The sequence below is a fragment of the Helianthus annuus genome, chromosome 5 (genome assembly GCF_002127325.2).
Source record: "Helianthus annuus cultivar XRQ/B chromosome 5, HanXRQr2.0-SUNRISE, whole genome shotgun sequence".
Classification (NCBI taxonomy): Eukaryota; Viridiplantae; Streptophyta; class Magnoliopsida; order Asterales; family Asteraceae; genus Helianthus; species Helianthus annuus.
The window spans coordinates 85,453,420-85,477,277 of record NC_035437.2 but is presented as its reverse complement, the minus strand read 5'-3'; the positions used below and the strand labels follow the sequence as shown (position 1 = coordinate 85,477,277).

At 37.7% G+C, this 23,858-nt stretch overlaps 1 protein-coding gene across 1 annotated transcript; it reads right to left on the bottom strand.

Moving 5' to 3' along the window:
• Positions 1-7,326: 7,326 nt before the first annotated feature.
• On the bottom strand, positions 7,327-20,351 carry LOC110940493 (DDB1- and CUL4-associated factor 13). Its single transcript, XM_022182027.2, has 16 exons — positions 20,102-20,351; positions 19,942-20,031; positions 19,767-19,878; positions 19,101-19,128; positions 15,619-15,717; positions 15,218-15,287; positions 15,105-15,139; positions 10,845-10,922; positions 10,678-10,773; positions 9,989-10,052; positions 9,500-9,639; positions 9,351-9,411; positions 9,210-9,274; positions 8,943-9,048; positions 7,929-8,017; positions 7,327-7,679 (listed from the first exon to the last, which is right to left on the bottom strand). Exons 1-16 carry the CDS (start codon positions 20,165-20,167, stop codon positions 7,517-7,519), a joined length of 1,362 nt encoding a protein of 453 aa, XP_022037719.1. The 5' UTR covers positions 20,168-20,351; the 3' UTR covers positions 7,327-7,516.
• Positions 20,352-23,858: the final 3,507 nt, after the last annotated feature.

The following is a 23,858-nucleotide window of genomic DNA, read 5'->3' as shown; positions in this document are numbered from 1 at the left end:
CTTCTTAGTGTGTCTCTTAGCTGCCGAGAAAGAGGTGCCGCAAATATCCGGTCCTCCAGAAATGAAGTTGATCACTTGGGCATCTGCTGGAGGTGGGGCAGCCTTTTCTGGGACATTCTCAGGATCCTAGGTCCTTGATTTCTTTCTACCCAGCAATTCTTTCAAATGACCCTTGCTGAGAAGGTAGTCTATCTCCCTCCTTAGTGCAATGCATTCATCTGTTAAATGCCCAAAATCCTCATGGTATGCACACCATTTGGATTATCCTTAAGGGAGTTTGACTTGTCATTATTCCTTGGCCACCTTGCCTTCTCACCTAAATTCTGCAAAGCAAGCATTAGTTCACTATTATCAACGGAGAAGCAATATTCTGATATCTTAGGATATTCTTCTTCATCTTCATATTGTTCCACTGCGTGGACGTTTTGGTTGTCTGTTTTTTAATAAGGATTGGATCTGTTATTCTTATAGAAGGATCCTTGTTTCTTATCATAGTACTCATGTTTGGTAAAACCACCCAGCCTATCTTGGATTCTTTGGTCATCTTCTAGCCTGATAAACCTCAAGGCTCTATTCCTTACTTCATCTAGATTCATGCATGGGGTCATTACAAGATCATAATAAAAGGGGGAATCCTTGTGCAATCCCATCTTGAATGCTTCAACAGCAGTTGCAATGTCAAGATTTGGGATCTCTAAGGATTCTCTTCCAAATTTAGTGACATAATAAATACCTAAGGGATTCGTCACAAGCCTGAGTGATTCTATACAAATCGCTAGTTGACCTTTCAAATGTTCTCCTACAGGAAAATTGGTCATAAACATATTAACTAAATGCAAAAAGGAAGTAATAGAATAGGGAGGAAGACTTAGCAGCCATTTTAATGCAGATCCATTGAGTGTAGATCCAAAACCCTTGCATAGGAAAGCTTCTTTTAGTCTCTCACGCTTAGGGTTTATCTCCATTCTTTCTCTATATTAGGCCACATGCTCCTCCGGATCAGTTGTACCATCATACAACTTCATGTTGGGGGTTTGAAAGCACTTGGGTATCTCTGCATTGCATATTGGTAGAGCAAAACGTGATATCCTATGGCTTCCGTCTGGAATCTCAGTAATAGGTTTGACTACTCCCGGAATGCTGGATATCATATCCTTAAGCTTTTGCAACTCCCAGGCCATGGCCTGATTGATCCTTGCATCCTACATATAACCACAGTTAGTATCTAAAGACGTATTATGGAAATTGTTAGCTCCTGGTTGGCTCATGCGTGGTATCCCATAAGTGTATCTAGGATAAGACATGTTTGCAGTTATCATAGGTCCTAAGGAAGCAATAGTCTGCATAGGGATGAAATCCCCATTGTTAGGGGAAGATTTTCCTGTGATCAGTGATCCTCAATTGCTATCGGGTTTCAGGATCCTTAATTCTGTCTGAATTAGTGTTCCTCAGAGAGTATTGTAGGATCAGGATCCAGGATCATTATAGTGATCCTTACACTAACGATTGTCTGCTTTGAATATGGGATTGTTTTGCAGGAGTACGTGCTTGGACTTAGTCATGGCGATATTCCTGGAGCATGTTCTCTTTTATTCCGCACGTGCTTGACCATGGTGAACGTTATGGAGATCGTGGGGAGAGGGCATGAATTGCGGATAGTTAGTTATTTAGATATTTACTAAATTTAAAAGGGGATAGCGAGCTAGATTAGAACACTTGGCTATTTTTGGCTAAAACACACACACTAATACTGCTCTTATCAGTTCACAACACTTTGCTCGGCGATTACACACCATTGTTGCACATTTCACTCTAGTGATCCTTGTAACTAGCTCGCTATCATCCGAAGTTGTAACACACGTTTTATTTTATTTAAGTTGGTGATCGGTAGTTTCCATCACCCGAGGTTTTTTATGCCGGAGATCAACTCTTGATCAAGGGCTTTTTCCTCGTATAAATCATTGTGTCACTTGTTCATTACATTTCGGAGTGATCCTTAATATTGTTCATTGATTCAAGCATCACACCTCACACATAAAGATTTGGTTGCATTATCTTTGCTTGATTTTTGACCAAAACAGTTTGGCGCCCACCGTGGGGCAATTGGTGCTTCATTTTTGAGAAACTTCGTTCATTTAGGTTACTCCGGTTCATCACATTCAACCAGATGGCTTCTCAAGGAAAAACCACTTCAAGTGTTATGTATGCGGTCAATTCATCCCAAGGTGTTCCACCTTTGCCTCCACCACCTTCTGGATCCCAGAAGAATGCTGAAAAGAAACCGACTCCTACTTTCTCAAAACCTCCAACTTCTTCTGCATCTTATACTCCTACTACTAGTGACCTTTTTACTTTAATTTTGCAGATGAAGGATCACATACAGCAGCAGGATAAGACCAACGAAAGGATTCTCATAGAAATTGGTGATATCAAGAAACAGAAGAGATCGGCAGAGGATCATTCCCCATTGATGCCCAGATCTTTGAATTTCGACACTCCGGTCATAACCTCTCAGCATTCTGCAGCTCCAGATGTCCAATACTTGGGTGGAACAAGAGGAATGCACTACGGATCCTCGGCAACGTCTCAGGCCTTAGGATCCTATTTTCAACCAGCAGGATCCTTCTCTCAGCATCAAGGATCCTTCGTTAGCTCAGGAGGATACTTGGGGACGCAGCAGGTTCAAGGATCCTCTCAGGTTTAAGGATCCTCTCAGGTTCAAGGATCCTCTCAGGTTCAAGGATCCTCTCAAGTTCAAGGATCCTCTCAGGTTCAAGGATCCTCCTTTCAGCCTCAAGGATCCTCTCAGGTTTTTGGATCCATGGATTATCCTCCAAGACCCCCATTCATAGTGCATCAAGGATCCAATGTTCCCCAGGATCAAGGATCCTTAAGAAGTTTGCAACCTGGAAGTTCTGATATCCATCAAGGAGACTTCATTCCAATGCAAACCATTGCTTCTTCTGGTCCTTCAATCATACCAGAGCCTCGACAATATGGATTCACATCCGGGATTCCAAGCTTGAATCCACCGGGGGGTAACACTTTCAATAATTCTTATACCACTAACCATGCCCTAATGTAGGATACAGGTATCAATCAAGCTATGGCTAGAGAATTACAAAAACTTAAGGATATGATATCCAGTGTTCCATGGGTGGTTAAGCCTATTCCTGAAATTGCAGATGGGAGCCATAAGATATCTCATTTTGCACCACCTATTTGTGATGCTGAGATACCCAAAAGGTTCCAGATACCAACCATGAAGTTATATGATGGCTCCACAAATCCTAAAGAACACATAGCTCAATACAGAGAAAGGATGGAGATTAACCCCATCCCATAAAGGTTAAAGGAAGCATGTCTATGCAAGGGATTTGGATACACACTCACAGGATCAGCTCTTAAATGGCTGCTAAGCTAAGTCTTCCCCCTACTCTATTACTTCATTTGCTAATCTAGTTAACCTGTTTAATAACCAATTTTCTTGTAGTAGAAAGTTTGAACGATTAACTAGTGATTTGTATAGGATAACTCAAGGTCAAAATGAATCACTTAGAGATTATATCACTAAGTTTAGTAAGGAATCCTTAAATATCCCTAACCTGGATATAGCTACGACTGTAGAAGCCTTTAAAATGGGTTTGCTTAGGGATTCATTGTTCTATGATGATCTTGTTATGACCCCATGCAGGAATCTCGATGAAGTAAGAACCAGGGCCCTTAGGTTCATCCGGTTAGAGGATGACAAAAGGATCCAGGAGAGACTAGCAGGATCCTCAAACAGGAAAAGCAAGGATCCTCTTTCAAGAACAACAAGTCCAAACATTCTTCCAAATTCAAAAAAAATCAATACAAAGATGGAAGGTTCAAGCAAGAGAGGTTCGGGTTCGAAGAAAAGAGGCTTGGGTTCGAAGAAAAATCCCGTACGACCCAAGGTTCGAGCGAATCTTGGCGAGCCGGCGCGCTTTAGGTTGCAAAACGAACCCGACCAAGTCCCACATTTTCAAACCCAACAATTTCCACCCTTTCAAACCCAACAATATCCACCCTTTCAATCACAACCTTATCAAAACCAATCGTTCGTTCCACCGTAACCTCACCAATTTCAACCCCAATCGTTTTCACACTTTCAAACCCAAAATCCCACCAAGTCGACCCACTAGAAGATGACACCCTCATCCATCATTTTGTACGTGCGTATCGCGAACCACAACAAAATCTCGATGATGATGAAGATGAGGATGACGTTCAAGAAGAAGAAGAAGAAGACGAAGACGTTCAAGAAGTTGCCCCGTCATCCGTTCGGAGACATTGGAGGAGCGAGGAGGAGGTCGCCTTGGTTAAGGCGTACTTGCACACCTCCGAAAACAAGAAATATTCCAACGAGCGAAGAAAAGAAATGTTTTGGAGACGAGTCATGCTTCATTTTAGCAAACTTCCTGGTTCAACGGACCGAAACATGGATCAAATGACGTCGAAGTGGACCGATTTGAACCGGAAAATTAGTAAATTCACCGGTTGTTTCATTCAAGTGGTACGTTTTTTTATACATTTAAAACTTTTTTTAAATTTTTAAAACATAAAACTGTTTTTTTTTATATTTTGAAAACAGAAAACTGTTTTTTTATAAAAAAAAACAGAAAACAGATTTTATAAAAAACAGTTTGTTCTTTTAAAAAATAGAAAACTGGCTTTTTTTTAAATACAGTAAACTGTTGTTTTTTTTTTAACAGAAAAACAGTTTTTATAAAAAACAGAATACAGTTTTTATAAAAAAAATACAGAATATAGTTTTTATAAAAAAAATACAGAAAAACAGTTTTTTTTAAACAGAAAATAGTTTTTTTTTAACAGAAAAACAGTTTTGAATATTTTTTTTGTTTTTTTGTAGAACCGAACTCCACAAAGTGGAGCGAGCGAGGCGACTATCATGCAAACCGCAACCGATGAGTATTGCCGATTATACAAAAAGAGGAGTTTTCCACACGTGGCGGCATGGCAGGTTGCGAGCCGTCACCCGAAGTGGGTACCAGTTGATTTGGTCGACATAGATGGGCCGACGGCTCCAAAAAAAAGAGGAGGTCCCAAAAGATCAAAGACCTCCGAGTCAGGGAACTAAAGGACTTCCGCGTCGGATAACTTGCCCCAAATGAATTTTAACGAGGACCCCGTTGACGAACCCAATCAACCTGTTGATGAACCCATTCAAGAAGATACACCTACAAGGCCGCGCCGCAAGAAAAGTGGTGATTCGTCAAATAAAGGAAAGGAAGCGGTGGTGGAGTCGATCTTCGAAATCAAAGAGGCTAAATTGGCGGAAATAACTGAATCCAAAGAAAGAAGAGAAAAACTTGTGACGGCAAAACTTCAACGCGAGGAGGTGTATATGCGACACTTGAACGCAAAACAAAATGATTTAAAAATCTTGTTAGAGCCGCACAACAATCTCGACGAACCGTTTAAGTCGGTCGTAATTCAACAAAAACACGAGATTTGCGAAAGGTTGGGGTGGGAGATGCCATCCGTTTAAGTCGGTCTTTTTAGGTTTTTTTTATTTCCAATGTTTAGTTTTTTTTTTTTTTTTGTTATTTTAGTATGTAATTTAGGTTTTATTTAAATGAAATTTATAATTTATAATTTTAGTGTTTTATTGTTAATTTATAATTTTTAAAAAAAAAAATAAAAAAAGGTTGTGAGTGATGGAATTCCATCACTAGTGATGACCATTTCCACTAAAAAGGGTTGTGAGTGATGAAATAATGATTGGTGAAATAACGGAACTTGATTGGATATTATGAGTGATGAGTGAGTGATCAGTAATCACCACCCCACCCCTTAGTGGGAATATTTATACATCTAACTACATTGAAAATAGAAAGCATACAATATTCATTTCTGACTATCTGTAATATATATTACACGTCATCATCTAGTCCGTATTGGGAAATCTGATATATATATCACTAACACTAAGATGTACCTAATGGTTTTGTGGATCACAAATCGTGAATATTCATATCTAGTTCATAAATGCCTCAAAAGAGCTTTAAAAGCTTCCAACGAACTCTATATTTATTGAATTGACATAAATCTCTTGTTTAGAAGTGCTTACATTGCCAACGTTATTGGGAATGTTCACAGAGTATGTAAACAATAACACATCATAGTTTGTTACAGGGTTGGTTTTTGTTTTGAGCAATCACTTGTTTCCTCAGGGTTTGTTTTTATCTCAAACATCACAGAAATGACTTTGCTCTCTTGGTCCATCTCTCGAGTTAGATAGACCAAGGTGGTGTTTGTTTTTTGGCCAGAAGCACTTCTGGCCACTTATGTCTGCGTCGCGCAGACGCGCGCAGACGTTTCATGTCTGCAGCTTGTTTGTTTTCTCGCAGACCTTTCATTAAAAAAGGTCTGCGAGACCTCTTCTTGACACAGACATTGACCCAAGTCTTCTTGGCATAGACCTTTACCTCTTCTTCCACACTTCCACCCCCACATCCCCGCCACCACCTCCACCACCACATCTCCGCCACCACCGCCACCCCCACGTTCACCCATCTCCCCCACCAGACACCTCCACCATCAAAATCGCCGTCATCATCTGTTATCATCATCATCATCATCGAACATCACCGTCATCATCTTCATCGATCATCATCATCATCTCATCAACATCTTCATCGATCATCATCATCACCGCCGTTGTCACAGGAACCACAACCACCGCCATAACCGACACAGCCGCACCACCACTGCCGCCGTATACACCGCCGTCTCTCTCTCTCTCTGGGTCTCTCTCCTCCCTCGATCTCTCTCTCTCTCTCTCTCTATTCAGAAACCCCCAAATCGACTAGGTTTGAAGATGGTGAAATTAGGGTTTTGGTGGAGGTGGTTGACGGCGGCTGAAGTGGTGGTGCTTGGTTGTGGTGAAATTAGGGTTTCGGTTGGGTGGTGGCTGAAGTGGTGGTGGTTGGTTGTGGTGGTGGAGGTGGACGGTGGTTGTGGTGGTAAAGGGAGGGAGAGAGAGATCAGACAGATGTGTGTGTAAAGTGTGTGTTTGTGTGTGTTGAGATCTTTTTGTAGAATAAAAAAAACAAACCCTCTTCTCCTTACAGACTACAGACATTTGGTCCACCTCTTCTCCTACAGATCTCTGCAGATGTGGTCCGCGACTGGCAGACCTTTTCCCGCAGAAAAAACAAACACCACCCAAGTGAAGGTGTGTGGAACAGATGGTTCTTTAATTGAAATCTTACTTTATTGTAATAAATTGAAATAGGCGTCTTAACTTTGTGTTATAGCATATTCTATATGCATTTTGAATTTAACATGTTTAAACATCTATCATTAAATAATACTTGAGTACCAAAACACAAATCACTGATAAAATACAAAATTTGTGTTTAGCGATATGAGATACCGATAAAATAACAAAATTTGTGTTGGTTTAATTTTGAACATTGACATTAAAAGATTAAGGTAATTGAGAGAAACATATGACGAAGCGCGAGGGTCATTCGATTACTTGAATAATTTTGTTTTTACGTATGGACTTCCTTGGCATGCTACCTGGGGCACTGTGCGCTCTCCTTCTATCTTCCTTCCTCTTCTCTGCATCAGCCATTGTACGTCTTAGCAAACCGGCCTTGTATATTGGTTTCGGTAAGTGTCTATGCCTGCATCAACATCAAAACGGAAGAAATCAGAGATTATTATACTATTACTGAAATAAAAATTTAAAATAAAAATAAAAATAAAAATAAAAATAAAATTAATAATAATAATAACAATAATAATAATAATAATAATAATAATAATAATAATAATAATTTTACAGAAATTAGTTATATTCAAACTTTGACCCTTTACCCAACCCAGTGGTTTTAGGTCTGTAGCAGAAATCAATCATTAGGTTGTTTTAATACCTCAATATACGTTTGACCTCAGGAAGGTGCTTGTAACGATTCTTCACAGCCTCCATATACTCATGCTTCTTACGTTCTCGTGGTAGAATCTGCATACAGCACCATTAGCACCACAACAAAACTATGTCGATCCAATAAGATCTTATCTGTTAAATAGGTAATAGCTAAAAAAGAAAGTGGTCAAACAGGTACACGTCCAGAGTCAAACAAATTGTTTTCCCAATGAATAGCTATGTAGTTAATATCCCCATATATCAACCGATATATCACTGATATGTCGGTTATCGGTCCCTGCCGAGATATCGGTACAAAATATCGGTCATAATATCGGTTCCGATAATATAGTGATATTGACCGATATTTGACCGATATTGGACCGACATATCACTGATTTTCCCGATATCAATACATGTCTTCTTAGTTCTACCACCTGTCTTTCTTCTTAATGCTGCTATTAGTGTTTTAAGTCTTAATTGTGAGTTGTTATTGTTAAATGTTATGTGTTTTAAGTCTTAGTAACTTCCTACTTACTACAATTGTTAGTGTTTTGCAAGTTGCAAAAGGTTAATTTGTTAACGGTAGGAGAGTATAATGAATTGTTAGTGCTAAATTGCTATATATATAAATTTAGCATGATATTAAAATTACTGATATCCCACCGCGATAACCGATATCTCAAATATCGGCCCTTGACTGATATCCGATATTTTACCGCATTAACTACTTAAATGAATAGAACCTCCAAAATCATTTCATACAAGAAAAACAGGTTATAACATAACTGAAATAATATAATAACCATATTGGGGACAGTTTTGAGGCAAATCATATATAAAAAACTACATTATTAACCGATAACCATAACAGCCAGACCCATCTATTTTACCACCTCAACACCATGACAACTCTATTAAATAGAAAAGTGTTTGAAGGCTCAATCACATCAATGGCTTAATAAGCTTTTTATAGAAATTAGCAACTGAACAGAAAAAAAAATAACAAAATAAAACTTACAACACCCAGTTGCTCGGATGCTTTAGCCTTCCAAAGTCGAAGATTGGTATCATCACTACCCGAGATAACATAACTTGCATCACAACTGAACTTAACACAGAAAACCCTGCGTTCACAAATGAAAGATGGTCAATGCCCAAGCTATATGAATAAAACATTGATACGGAGTACGCTTGGGCCCACAAAACAAACTAACAAACTATACATTGATACGAAGTATGCTTGGGCCCACAAAACAAAACAAACTAAAATATCAAGGAGACAAACCTTTGCATTCTCTTAGTGTGATAGATTTCCCTGCTATGTCCACCATTATACTGAAAGATCCTCACCTGCAAAAGCCCAATAAAGTATTGAGCAGGAGGAATGCTTCGTCACTAAAGCAGTGACCAAAAATAACTAACTTACAGTTCTGTCATAAGATCCAGTTACAAATTCACGGCCTGTTGGTGAGTAATCAATATCCATACTGCAAAGTTCACACACAACTACTATTAGTATTATTAATTCACATGATCCCTCCCTATCCGAATCAAGGAGTTTGTTATCTTTCTTACACTGCCGACACGTGATCTTTGTGTACGCACTTGGCTTCTGGCAATTTTCTTGCATCATAGCTGTAACAGTTACAATTTTCATTTGCAGCGGTGAAGTTCATGGGCTCCATTGGATTCCAAGCTATAGAATTGGTTTTTGTCTGCACAAAAAAAAAAAAAAAAAAAAAAGTAAACCGAGTTTTAACCTAATGAAAAAGCACACTCCAACATTAATGCATGTTTTACAACTAAAAGTAACATTATATTAATTGAAATGAGAATATTAAACTAACACTAAGTTCAGAAAGCTTGAGACAAACTATCGATCACCTCACTCAAAAATTATAACATTTATAATTATGATAGTCGATGTAAGCCATTCTTTTTCAATTGTTGTTCTATTCTTCTAATATTGATGATGAACAAACACCAAGCCTAGTAATTAACATTTGGAGTGTATCAAAGAGGAAAACAATATTGAGAAGTTAAGATGACATATTGCATACATACCGTCATGGTAACTTTTATTGCTGCTGATGATGTTCGAAGGTCATAAATTGCTATGCTCCGATCGCTACAACAAATAAAGAAGTCTTGAAGAGGGGAAAAAGTTGGGAGAACTATAATAGCATAAAAATGAATACATGAAAAATTCAGTTGGCGATGCCAAATACATTTCAACTGACATCCACCATGAAATATTTAGGAGTGGCAATTCTTGAGTCAACCCGAAACCTGACACGAAAAAAATAGGTTTGGGTTAACTAACACCGTCTAAAAACGGGTCAGTTCGGGTTGACCCGTAAACCTGTTTAAGTATTTAGAAAAAAAACTCTTATATTTTTGTTTTTGTTTTTGTTTTTTTCCCGTTTTCCATTCAGATTATTGTTAGTGTTCGCACACCATATTACTTGTCACACTCATACTCAACATTAAACATCATCATCATACTCGGTAAATCCCACCAATAGCAAAGCTAAGGTAAGGTCTGAGAAGGGTAAGATGTAGACAGCCTTACCTCTACCCCGTAGGAATAGAGAGGTTGCTTCCAGTGAGACCCCGGCTCGATTTACTCAACATTAAACACGTTATCAATAACCAGCTTATAACTCGTCAGCTTGTATAACTCATTTAAAAAACGGGTTAAAGGGCCGTGTTCGGGCTGACCCAAATGCATGTGTGTGGTGTAAAAGTCATACCTGCTAGATGTTGCCAAGACATTTGGCTCCCCAGGATTAAAACGAACTGAAATAACTGTGTCATTTCCCCATCCGAAACTGTTGACTGGCTGTGATCTATATGTGCAGGATAATCAATACATTTATAAATCTTGTATTAAACGTCTAAACAAAGTCCAGACCATTACCTATTGTGATCCCATATATCAACTTGACTACCACCAGCTGTCGCAAATAAATTACCTTCCCACTGATGGTCCACAGCCCTGGAAAATGAGAAGCCATAGTCAACATAATTAGTTTATTAAGGTGATCACAATTTACGGTGGCAATTTCACATTATAGAAGGGTCAATTCGAAGTTGTGTTTTATCTCAAAAAAGTAAAACAAAAGAACTAGGTTTAAAAAGAAACGAATTGAACAAGTCCAAATGTAACACCCTTAAAGCTCAAAAAGTAATGCTTGAGCAACTTATAATTATTTAAAAGAATAAATTCAATGTAATTAAAACATATAAACATGGTTTAAAAAAGCGCTCAAGGCGTCCGTTTTGAGGCGCGCCTCGAGGCAGAACGGCAAGACATCGACATGGTTTAAAAAAACGGGCGAGGCGTCACTGAGGCGCGCCTCGAGGCGGAACGGAGCAAAATCGTATATGAGGCAGCGATTCAGGGACACATATTATACGTATGCCTCAGTGGTGTGAGGCGCACGTTTCGTTTCGAGGCGGAACTATTTTGTTGAGGCGTACGTGTATGTTTTAGGCGGGATAGATTAGGGTTTTTTTAGGTGCCAAACTTATTGGCGGCAATAATAAAACTACAGCGACTTTTTTTTGTTTCTTTAAATATCTTTATAGGGTTAATCAGTATCTACATCCAAAAACACAAAATCCCATCTGCAATCTTGAAATCGTGATCCCATCTTCAATCTTGAAATCGTGATTCTTCTTCAATCTTCAATACAGGTAAGTTTTCTTTAATGCTTTGTTTAATCAATCATTCTTAATAATTGATGATGATTGTTAGTTGATTTATGGCTGATTTTAATGATACTTGCTGCTGTTAATTGATTCTGTTATGGCTGCTTTTGATGATTGTTAATTCATTCTCAATGCTTTGTTTAATCGATCATGAATAAATATTGCTGCTGTTAATGTTTTTTTCTGCTGTTAATAATACTTGCTGCTGTTAATGATTCCGAACTTCCGATTATTGCTGCTGTTCTTGTTTTAATCTGATTCTGATGTCAATGATTCCAATTATTGCTGCTGGTCTTGTTTTAATCTGATTCTGATGTTAATGATTCCGATTATTGTTGCTGTTCTTGTTTTAATCTAATTCTGATGTTAATGATTCCGATTATTCTTGCCGTTCTTGTTTTAATCTGATTCTGATGTTAATGATTCCGATTATTGCTGCTGCTAATGATTCCGATTTTGCGGCTGTTAATAATACTTGCTGTATAATCCTGTATTCTGTATGTTTACTGTATAACACATGCTGTTTCTGTAATCCTATATTATGTATTCAGTTTATTCGTTTAGATAATATTTGATTTATAATACTTGATGTTCCTGCAATCCTATGTTGTTAAATCTGTACAGAATGTGCTGTTAAATGTGTATGATAATCTGTTTAAATGTGTTGAATCTTTTTTATGTTTTAACTATTGAATCTAATGAAATTTGATGAGAAAACTCTTTTTTTGATGTTATATTTATTTATTTATTAATACCGTCTCGGCCTTACGCCTCGTCTCGCCTCGATACTTACGCCTCGTGAGGCGAAGGAAAACGGCTCGAAACTCGTTTCCGTTTTTTAAACCTTGGTCTTATAAAACTAAAATACTAAACTTAAATTACATAACTTTCCTAATGTAAATAGACTTGTGAATAGTTTTGGGTTAAATATGATAAAAGTTAAATGTTTAAGGTTCCTAGTGTAAGTGTTTGTAAATAGAATGAATAAAGGGGCCACCATGTTCTTCAGTAACCCTAAAAGAGTTACGCCTCGCCACCATCATCGTCTCCATTCCTGAAACTCTAATTTTTCTTGGTCACTCATCGCTATAAGCCAGGTACGTCTCCATCTTTAATCTTCTGTCTTTCGTCCTGCCTCTTTCAGAATCGCCCTAAAAACCCCAATTTCTTCCGCCAAAAAAGACACGTACGCCTCTTAATTACCGTTCAGCCTCGACACGAAACGTCCGCATCGTACCACTGAGGCGTAGGTATAAAAACAAGCAGCGAGGCACTGCCTCTTATAAGACATCATCATCATACTCGGTAGTGGCGAAGCTTGAAAATTTCCACCAGGGGGTCGGAAGTCACCGAACCTAAAAACTCTATATAAGTATTTTTTTTATAAAACCGGGGGGTCAAAAAAGTATATCCCTAAAAAATTCTACACGAAACGTACATACATAACACTACTGAGCGAAAAGTTCGGGGGGTCGGGCGCCCCTTCCAGCCCCTTGAAAGCTACGCCCTTGATACTCGGTAAATCCCACCAATAGCAAAGCTGTAGGAATAGAGAGGCTGCTTCCAGTGAGACCTGAGTAGTTTTGAATCAAGCCTTGGACATAAGGCACATAACACTTGGCAATCGGGACAAAGGCCGATTAGTGCATGTAACTCCTTGTCTTTTGGCTATCACCTCCACCATATGATGCATGATTAACCGCCCGCCGCTTTTAACATTATTTTCACGGAACTAGTAAAAATGTAAAATAACATTAAAATTGGTGCAATTTCACCCCCCCCCCCGAGGGCCCACACATATATACATTATATGCGCACACCGACCCGTTTTTAGACCGTGTTATTTTTTATAAGACATATAATTTTTAATTCCGCCTCAGATCGTCTCGCGGCTTACGCCTAGTGAAGCGAAGGGAAAACGCCCCATGCGCTTAGTGAGGACTAGGCGCTTTTTCTGGGCGATTCGCATTTACTGCGCTTATAGTTCCCAAGTAATAATAGTGCAGCTTAATTCTTCCCATGCGTAACTAATGATTTATGCTTTTTATTATTTTAATTGGTAATTTCCACTTTTTCTACAGTATTTATAGGGCTTTAAGTTTAAACAAATGATATCAGTTTATTATCACATTTTTCAGTTCGAATTATCATTATTCAGTTCGAATTATCAAAATTATTCAGTTCGTGTTATCAAGATTATTCAGTTCTTTTGGCTTTCAAGTTTTACTCGTTATTACTTTAGTGAACCTTTTGTTTTCGAGTTTGAGCATTTTGGTTTTAAGTATTTTGTTATCTGATACTTTTTAAGTGCTATGAACATTTTGGTTTTAAGTATTTTGTATGCTATTATACATGATTTACATTATACTGTGTCACTCTGATCACTTTCTTCGTATAGGTGACTTCTTTTTTCTATAGTCTATTTTTCTATTTTTCTATATTCTTGGACTTGATGTGTTGGTTTGCTATTCGTTTTGGAGCCGAGGGTCTCTTCTGGAAGCAGCCTCTCTATCCCTAGGGATCGAAGCAAGGTCTGTCTAAATCCCACCCTCCCCAACCCCTATGAGTAGCTTTGCTATTTGTGGGATTTACTGGGTATGGTTGTTGTTGTTGTTATCTGAGACTTTTTAAGTGCTAGTATGAACATTATTGTTTTGGTTTTGAATACTTTATTCCCTTAATGAACTTTTAAATTTTTTTATTTAAGTGCGCTTTTTTTTCTCGGGCCCACGCTTTTATTGCGCCTATCGCCTAGGCCCTAATCGGAGCCTATGCGCCTAGAGTGCGCTTCTCGCCTTCAATAACTATGGTTAAAACCAAGATTAAAACGGAATCGAACCTCGGGGAGTTTTCCCTTCGCCTCATGAGGCGTAAGCCTCGAAGTGTAAGCCCGAGGCGGAATTAAAAATAAAAAAAATATGTATCTTATAAAAATAAAATACCAAACATAAAACACAGAACTTTCCTAATGCAAATAGACTTGTGAGAATAATTTTGGGTTGAATATGATAAAAGTTCAATGTTTAAGGGTCTTAATGTAAGTTTTTGTAAATGGGTTTAATAAAGGGGATGTTTCTTCAATAAACCTAAAAGAGTTACATCACCACTCTTTTCTCGTCGGCATCAACTCCTTTGTTCTACTTCTACCCTAATTTTTCTTGGTCATTCATCGCTATAAGGTACGTCTCCATCTATGTTCTACCCTATTTTTCTTGATTGTGTATAGCTACAAGCATCATTCGTCGCTACTTATGCTAAAAACTCTTTATCCCGCCTAAAAAGCCCTAATTTTTCGCCTAAAAAACGTACACCTCCAATTTACCGTTCCACCCCGTACCACTGAGGTGCCGCCTCATGTACAATTTATCACCCGGTCCGCCTCGAGACGCGCCTCAAGCGTTTTTTAAACCACGGTTAAAACAAGTTAATTTTACGATCAAAATCCCCAAAAAACAAGTAAACTTACCAGAAAGCATTCTTCCAAACATAGGATGCCAGTGTCTGTATTCAAAGAAAGCAAAATTGTACAGATGTGTTGGAATGAGAAATCAGTTGATCAATAATCAAGAAACTACTGACCTTGTCTGAGCTATCAGATGAGTCATCTGACTCGATGCCACTTGCAAGAGGAACCCTCCACAATCTAACACTGGTTCAATCAATTAAAGATTCAAATGTCAATTTTACGTATATGTGTGCAGGAAAAAAAAAAGTCATTTTTAAGCCTTCTTCCACCGTTTAATCGCTTAATTACTGTTCAAAAGAGATTCTTACCCAGCTTAAAACCTTACAGAATCACAAACTAAATAAACCAAAAAAGTCTAAACAACAACTTTGCGACTTTAAAAATATAGATATGACTTATTACGTAGTCACAACGCGAGGGCAAAGCATGCCCGTTAAACACACAAAGTTCACATAGGGGAATAATAATAAACTACTCCATTACTAAGTCTTAAAAGAAAAGGGGTTGGTCTTACGTGCAATCACTTCCACATGACACAAGTATACGTCCATCTGTAGATACCGACAAACCACGTACAGCACCTTGGTGACCAGGATATTGACATACTGTTTTTCTGCATCAGAATACAAAAAAAATGGCCAGTATGCATATATGTTAGTTAACAGAAATCATCAGCCTATATATACACACATATATAAATACGCACCCACAAAGTGTTAAGAGTTCAAAAGGTTGAACCCATTTACCAAATGAAAATACTCATTTTTTTAACTCGTCACAACATAAGACATGTGAGACGCATTTCTCAACAGCTTTGGTTTTTTGCATTCATGTGTTACCAGTCTCCTAGTATAGTCAGCCGGCACTCCATAAGCAAAGACCAAACACTTATTCTAAGTTCTGACACTTCACAATACATAAAAGTAGCATTAACGCTAAGTATTAGGCCTGGCAAAGTGGGCAGGTTAGTTGGGTTTGGGTCACGGGTCAAGATACAAATATATAAATAAAGATACAAAAATAAAAAATAATAAAAATATGTAAAAAATGAAATACATATAAATATACACAAGTATAAAAATTAAAAAACAGAAAACATATAAAAAAGTAAAGAAATATATATATAAGAATTAAATAAAATTTAAAAGCATAAAAAATAAAAAGTAAAAAAAAAAACTTAAAGAATAAAAAATAAAAACAAAAAAAACATAAATCAGGAGCTCATAGCATGCAAGAAGGGCCAAAAAAATCAAACAGCAAGCCTCAGCTCCCGAGACCCGAACGCCTAAGTGCGCCTGGCACTTTATAAAACCTAGCCGTTGCAAATCAGGAGCTCATAGCATCAAAAAAAAAAGAAGAAAACTAGAGATACATATCATTAGCATTTATAGCTTTATTTATTTTGGTGGCCAAGATCCTTCTGATGCAGCCACCGTATACAGAAGGAGTTCAGTCGCTGACTCAGGCGTATGGCACCACATCATGGAATCACTGAGCATCGGCCATTAAAGAATCAAGCGAAGCATTGTACTTTTGGTGCACATTAACAATTGAAAATAGCCTAATCTAGCAAAGGAATTGAAATAATAATTGTTCAGTAAATTACAGTGAAGCGAATATAATATCAACATATAAGTAAAAAATTCGAACGTATAAACAAGTAAAAGAGACACGAACGAACAAGATTTCAATATAACGGTGCTTTTTAAAAGTCTATTGACCTCCATATGAAACACGAAAGATACACCTTTTTTTCATTCTTAGTGTGCCAGTTTTCCTTAACGGGATAGCCAATAACTGACTGAAACTAGGTAAAACTTCAATTTGTTTTATACTCAAATAAATAAATGAGCATATAAGTAAAATCAAATAGCATGATGAACCCACAGACGGACTAATTGTGCTCAAACCAACATTCAGACGGCGATACCGAAAACTAAACTACATTTTCTAATCTCCCACCTACGCAACCACTGATTTCTGAAACTCTCAAAACCATTACTTTGCTTCTAACTGAATAAATGATAGACATTCTTCAGACTTCTACATCGAAATCACTAACCTACATTCTTCTCAAATCACACATAAACTATATCAAACAGGAAGTTCTATAACAACAGAAACTTTACCCATAGTTACCTAAATCGCTGGGGTAGCCACGATCCACGTATTGGATCACCAATCGGAAATCGTAAGCGTACCGGAACAACATGGTCCGGCGAACCGAGTTGCGTCCGTAAGGTGTTCCTGATTACGAAGGTACGGCGATCCAAATTGATCGGTTCAGCGAACCAAATAGACAAGGTGGACATTCCAAATCGATTGGGTCCAGCGATCCATAGCTGATTTCCGACGCCAGTGTTTTCAGCCAGAAACCAGGAAGAAGGGGAAGAAGAAACAGCGGCTGCGTATGTTTTAGGTTTTTAGGGTTTAAATAAGTTTAGTTATTACAACATTTAACCCCTCTAATTTTACTAGTTTACATTTAACCTTCAATGTTTATGTTTGGTAATTTGAATTTTGGAATTTGATAATTTCTGTATTAATTTGTGTACACGGAACCGGACTCCATGGCACACTGTACCGGTTCGTACCAAAATGAACCTACCCCCCTCCGTACCGAAAACGTCACCTCTAGCGAATCGCGAACCGCGTACCCGTACCGGAGCGAACCGCGAATTAGGTAACTATGCTTTAACCTATTCAAGAGAATATACGTATCACCAAAACATAATTTCAAAAAACTCACTGTCATCCTCTTCCTAATCACTAGAATCTAAAGATTCACCACAAACTCCACCAGCAGAATTTGCTCCAAACTTAGCAGCTTGGTTTAAAAAGCGTGAAGCGCACAAAAGCAACAAGGTCTAAAATCAAAGCGCAGAGCGCAAAAGCGGTGGGCTTTTCGCACGCGAAGCGCAAAGTATTTATTTCGTCTTTTTTATATATTTCTCATAGATTTCTATCATGATTTACCTAAAGTTTAGACAAAACAAGCTTTATATGTGGTTCATATATAAATAACTTATAAAAAAACATAAAATCTCTATGGTACACTTAATGTACAACTAACTACTATAAATAAAACTCAAGAAATAAGAAAAGAAACAAAATAAACAAATTAGAAAAACTTTGACCAATAAAAACCATAACATTAAATGACTAATAAATTGAGACCCAATTTTCTAAACCTAAAATCTCGGACATTTCCTTTCCTATTGCTGTTTCTATCCTTTAAACCAAACACCCACCACTCTCTTTTTCCCCTTTTGATTACTATATTTTAATCCCTAAAATACTAAACAGCCGCCTCTCACCCATCTAATTTTCATCTCTCTATCTCCCGTCACTCTTTCCTCGGACATTTTCGTATGTTTATCGAAGATTCGCCTCCATAGATGCGTTAATATCATGAGTTCAGCCTCTCCACTTCATTGAAGATTCGCCTGTGACAAGAAAGCGCACGCCTAGCGCCTGTGAAAAAACGACCAGAGCGGGAAAAAGCGAGCGCTTTCAGTACAACATGTGCCTTAGGTAAGTAAAAGCGATGGCCCTTGCGCCTGAGGTCGCCTCGCGCCTAGGCGCGCCTAAGGCGCGCTTTTTAAAACCAAGCTTGGCAGCGATCACAGAAGATGAAGAAACCGAAGATTGTGTCGCTGTTTGTGCAGCAGAAATCTGAATAGCAGACACCACAGCAGTAGATAGAACAGAACCCTCAAGACACTTGGGACTAGTACCAGCTCAGACCTTTAGGCTGATCAAGACGTTCACTTCAATAGCTTAAAGTTCTTAAAGTTCTACTGCCTACATGAGTTATAATTAAACTTTGTGTTGTCCTCTCAGGCTCTCCTTCCTTCCTACTTTTTTACCCAAACTTCCTTTTTATTATATATTTTTATTATATCAAATCCTGAAAACCCTATAGTCCTGTACTTTATACGCACACATATACATACATGCTAAAAGCTCAAAAAAAAAACAATTAAAAGGTATTACCTTGAAGCAATATCCCATAGACGAATATCTGCAAAAAAAATACAAACATTAAAAAAGTTATGAAAGAGAGAACTTGGGAAGTAGAAACAAGCAAAATCTTTTTAACAATCAGAAGACGCAGTCCCCCATCAATTCAAAACGTTTTACATATGACTAGGATATAAACTCAAAATTTTGACATATGAAGAGACTAAAACCCTAAATCGTGGTCTTTCTATGAGAAGTTTTTTCATCTTTAAAAATTAAAACATTTATTCAGGTATAAACTCTAAATTTTCCTGACAAGCATGAATATTATTCCAGAATCATTTCAACAGCTCTAACCGATAGCTCCATTCGCATATCGTTGGTTTGGTTCAAGTCAAGGCCCTTTATAGTTCCAATTCAAACTAGTTTCAAATAGTATTTTGACTAAGAGGTGGTAGCTCATACATGAAAGAGCCTGTGTATATTTCTATTCCACAAAATTGATATATTGTTTTGTCTAACTCGACATATAAAATAGCGATCTACCAAAGGATGGTTGGTGACTAGAGTGTCAACTATTTGTCAAGTGTTGTAAAACTAGCCACAACGAACAATTTCGGTGCACTAAAAACGATCATATAAGTATAAAACATTAAAGAAAAGCATAAATAAACTATAGTAACTAACATAACACTATACCTCCATCCATAGAGCCAGAAAAAACCCCTTTCAAATGACTAGGGTTTTTGGCCATACACGAGATGGCATCTACGTGACCATCCATAGCTCCAATAAACGGCCTTGCAAACACCTAAATGAAGCCGGCACATCAATATACATACATACATACAACTATCATATAAATTATTATGACCTTATCTAACTTAGCAGCATTAAGAGCTCTGACATATTCCACCGCCTTCTCCTGCGTACGAAGGTTCGGATCGTAGTTTCTAGAAACCCTCTGATTCAACAACACAGTCAAAATTAAAATTAGGGTTAAACAACAATATATATACTTATCGAAAACATACCTGAAGATCATTACTTCTCTCGCGAGTAAACTCATCGGCAGAACGAGATATAACTTTAACCCTCATGATTCTATGGATGCCTTTTGCTACACTGGTTATCAATTAGGGTTACAGCGGCGAGAATGGTACGGTGCTTACGGCGGCGAGACCCAGCGGCGGTGATAATGGGTTTATACTTCACGATATATGTTAGCCCTAACACTTTGATCAATTTTCAAATTTGGCACTAAACTAAGGGGTGTCTGGAAATTTAAAAAAAACAATTAAAAACTGTTTGTTGGAGGAGGCAAGGAGGATTGGCTGTGGATAGAGGTGTTAAAAAGTATCCGTATTCGAAAATCCGATTCGAAATATTCGATATCCGAATTCGAAATACCCAAAAAAACAGATATTCGAAATTTTGGATATCCGAATTTTTCGGATTTGGATTCGGATAATGATTTTCAAAATTTTCGGATATTTCGGATATCCGAATATCCAAAAATATCCGAAAATATCCGAAATATCCGAAAATATCCGAAAAGTATCCGAAATATCTGAAAAATATCTGAAAAATATCCGAAAACTTATATTCGGATATCCGAAACTATCCAAAATATCCGTTTCCGAATATGAAAAAATAATAAAAAAATAAAAATTAAATAAAAAATTGGATTTTCGGATATCCGATTCACATCCGAATCCGTATCCGAATAGTGAAATCTGGTATCCGAAATTCGGATATCCGAATTTTCGGATATCCGGTTTTGATCACCCCTAGCTGTGGAGGCGTGGTCTGATGAGGATAATGGGTTTTTTAATTTAGGCTCCCCTTGTTCCCATACCCCCTATATCTTATTTTCACATTCCCTAGTGTATACGGGCCGTATACAAATATACGGCCCGTATAGAATGTTTTTTAATAGGAAAATGCGCATAGAATGTTTTTTTGATTTTACTATATACGGCCTGTATATAGTTATACGAGCCGTATACATGTTTATACGATTTGTAAAACGTATACGGTTCAATGGATTTTTATTTTGGGAGGTTTTTGATGTTACCAAATGTATACGGGCCGTATAACTGTATATGGGCCGTATATAAGGATGTTTTTTCAAGTATCACGTTTTTTCCAGTAAAAACACCATCATTCTAGGGTTTCTAAACTCTTCATCACCTTTAGCAACGTTGATCGGAACACGCCGCTTAAATCAGCGCACAAGTAGAGTAACGTTACTGATCAGTCCGTTGATCGAGTAAGTAGCAAAAGAACCCGACACAAACAAGTTCTCCACAGTTTGTTATTCAGATCTCTATTCAGACATCTTTCCAAACTACAACACACGATAACTTTAAACTTTATAGTGTGTGATTTGACCAGGAAATGATTGGAGGTGATTGCTACTTTTAATAAGCTGTCATAGTTGTCAAATTCGATTTCAACAAATCTTTTCATTTTCCTTCAATTTCTAGAACATTCTCCGTAACATGAAGACGTGTCGGGTTCTTCTACTAGTGGTATTTTTATGAAGTATTGAAGATTGAATGTGCAAACCGCAACCGTTTTTTACTACGGAAATGGTGGCTATGCGAAATAAAAAGCGCAACCGTTTTTTACTATGGAGAACAAAGTCAAATGTGATCAAACTTGAACATCAGACGTAAATCTTGATTCAGATCTCTATTCGGTCATCTTTCCAAACTACAACACACGAATTATTGGCCATTATGCGACGGACCCAATTGTTTCTCAACTCTTCTATCATGAACGGATTATTGGCCATTATTCGACCGAGTAATCAATTGTATTTTTTTTAGTTGCTTCTCTTGTTAAGTTTCTGAACTAACCGAAATCCACAAATTCCAACAGTTTTTTCGTAGATTTCGTCCGGTTTCCAAACTCTTTCACTCAAAGTTAATATTCACTGTGGTGGATGCAAGCATAAAGTTAGGAAAAATACTCAAGAAGATTGAACGGACGATATGTATCTTCTATCATGCGACGGACCCAATTCTTGCTCAACTCTTGTGGGCCCGTATCGGAATGAGGCGTTTGAAGGATTGTAGTAGTAGTAGGAGGAGGAGGACATTGGCACCACTGTGAAAATAATGAACGTATTATTGGCCATTATTCGACCGAGTAATCAGTTGTATTTTTTTAGTTGATTCTCTTGTTAAGTTTCTAAACCAACCGAAATCCACAGATTCCAACAGTTTCTTCGTAGATTCCGTCGGGTTTTCAAAGCCGGTTGATGAAACCGAAGCTGTTTTTGTTGTTCAGTACTTCCGAGATCTGAACCAACCGAAATCCACAAATTCCAACAAATTGCATCAGGAAGCTCAACTTGAACGGACGATATGTATCTTCTATCATGCGACGGACCCAATTCTTGCAAGTTAAATCCACAAACAATGTATACAGGTGCAAGAGAATGGCGAGTTATTTCAGTTATTTCTGTTAATCCACAAATTCCATCAAATTGTGTCTAATGCAAGGATCTTCGTGCATTGTTTAAATCAGAATCAGGTTCTCAAGACAAGGATCGTTCTAATAGATTAAATAGAATAAACCCTCGTTTCTTCATCTTCATCTTCAAGAACAATGATGAACAGATGATTTTTTTCGCAGAACGTGGTGGATTGCGGTGGTTTGGGTCTAGGGTTGTCAGAGAGAGAAAAGGAGGGCGAGAGAGTCTGATACAATCATTTTTTACCCATAGTATACGATCCGTATAATAGTATACGACCCGTATACACAGATCGTATACATTGTATACGATCCAGTAATTTTTTTTAACTTTGTGTATATGGGCCGTATAATTGTATACGGCCCGTATTCTTATGGTAAAAATTGGTTTATTCTCTTTAGTCTATTAGAACGATCCAAAAAACGAAAGGGATTTCGAGCAGTTGGTATTAAACCAATGATTTGTTGATGTATATAACAGAGTAACCCTCAATTGGACAATCGCAACCGTTTTAGTGCTTCTCAATCAGATATTATTTATTGAATCATAACTGAAACAGTCGGAAAATAACTCAACCGAACCAACATAGCTGTTATTTCAGTTATTTCTGTTGATCCAAAAATACTTCAAACATTCTAAACCCTACCTGGAAACAAACCAACAAAATCCTGATAGTGAAAAACATCAGCAACCATTTTTTCTTTTCCTTCAATTTCGAGAACATTCTCCCTGTGTATGTGCTTGTGTTGTAGAAACCGGTGATGAATTTGTATACACAATTGAACGTTCATTACTGTTCTGAAATTGGAGAACTGTTGTGTATTTGTTTACTCTGGAATTGGAGAACCGTTGTTTATCTGAATCAGGTTCTCAAACAAACACTACTAAAGATGAGTTGATATTGAACCAACATTTCCTTCAAACATTCTAAACCCTACTTGGAAACCGGTGTATGTGCTTGTGCTGTAGAAACCGGTGGTGAAGAAACACTGAACTGATTAAGGATACTAATCGGTTTGGTTTATGTTCCTATCATAGTGGTTAATCTTCTAATGAATATTTGAGCTCCGACTTGATGTATAATCCTGCAAAACAAAACACCGTTACTCGTTAAGAGGGGAATGTGGGGGGTTTCCCTCTTAACCAGGCTCCGGCGTGAGAATAAGCGACTGCTTTGAGAGGATAATTAAGTGCTAAGAGTGAGAGTAGAGGGAATAGAATGTTTAACCTGTGGAATGAGGTCTCTCTTTATAGCCGGAGGGGTGTAAGAGGATATGGGCTGATGGGCCTTGGGCCAGAAATGGACA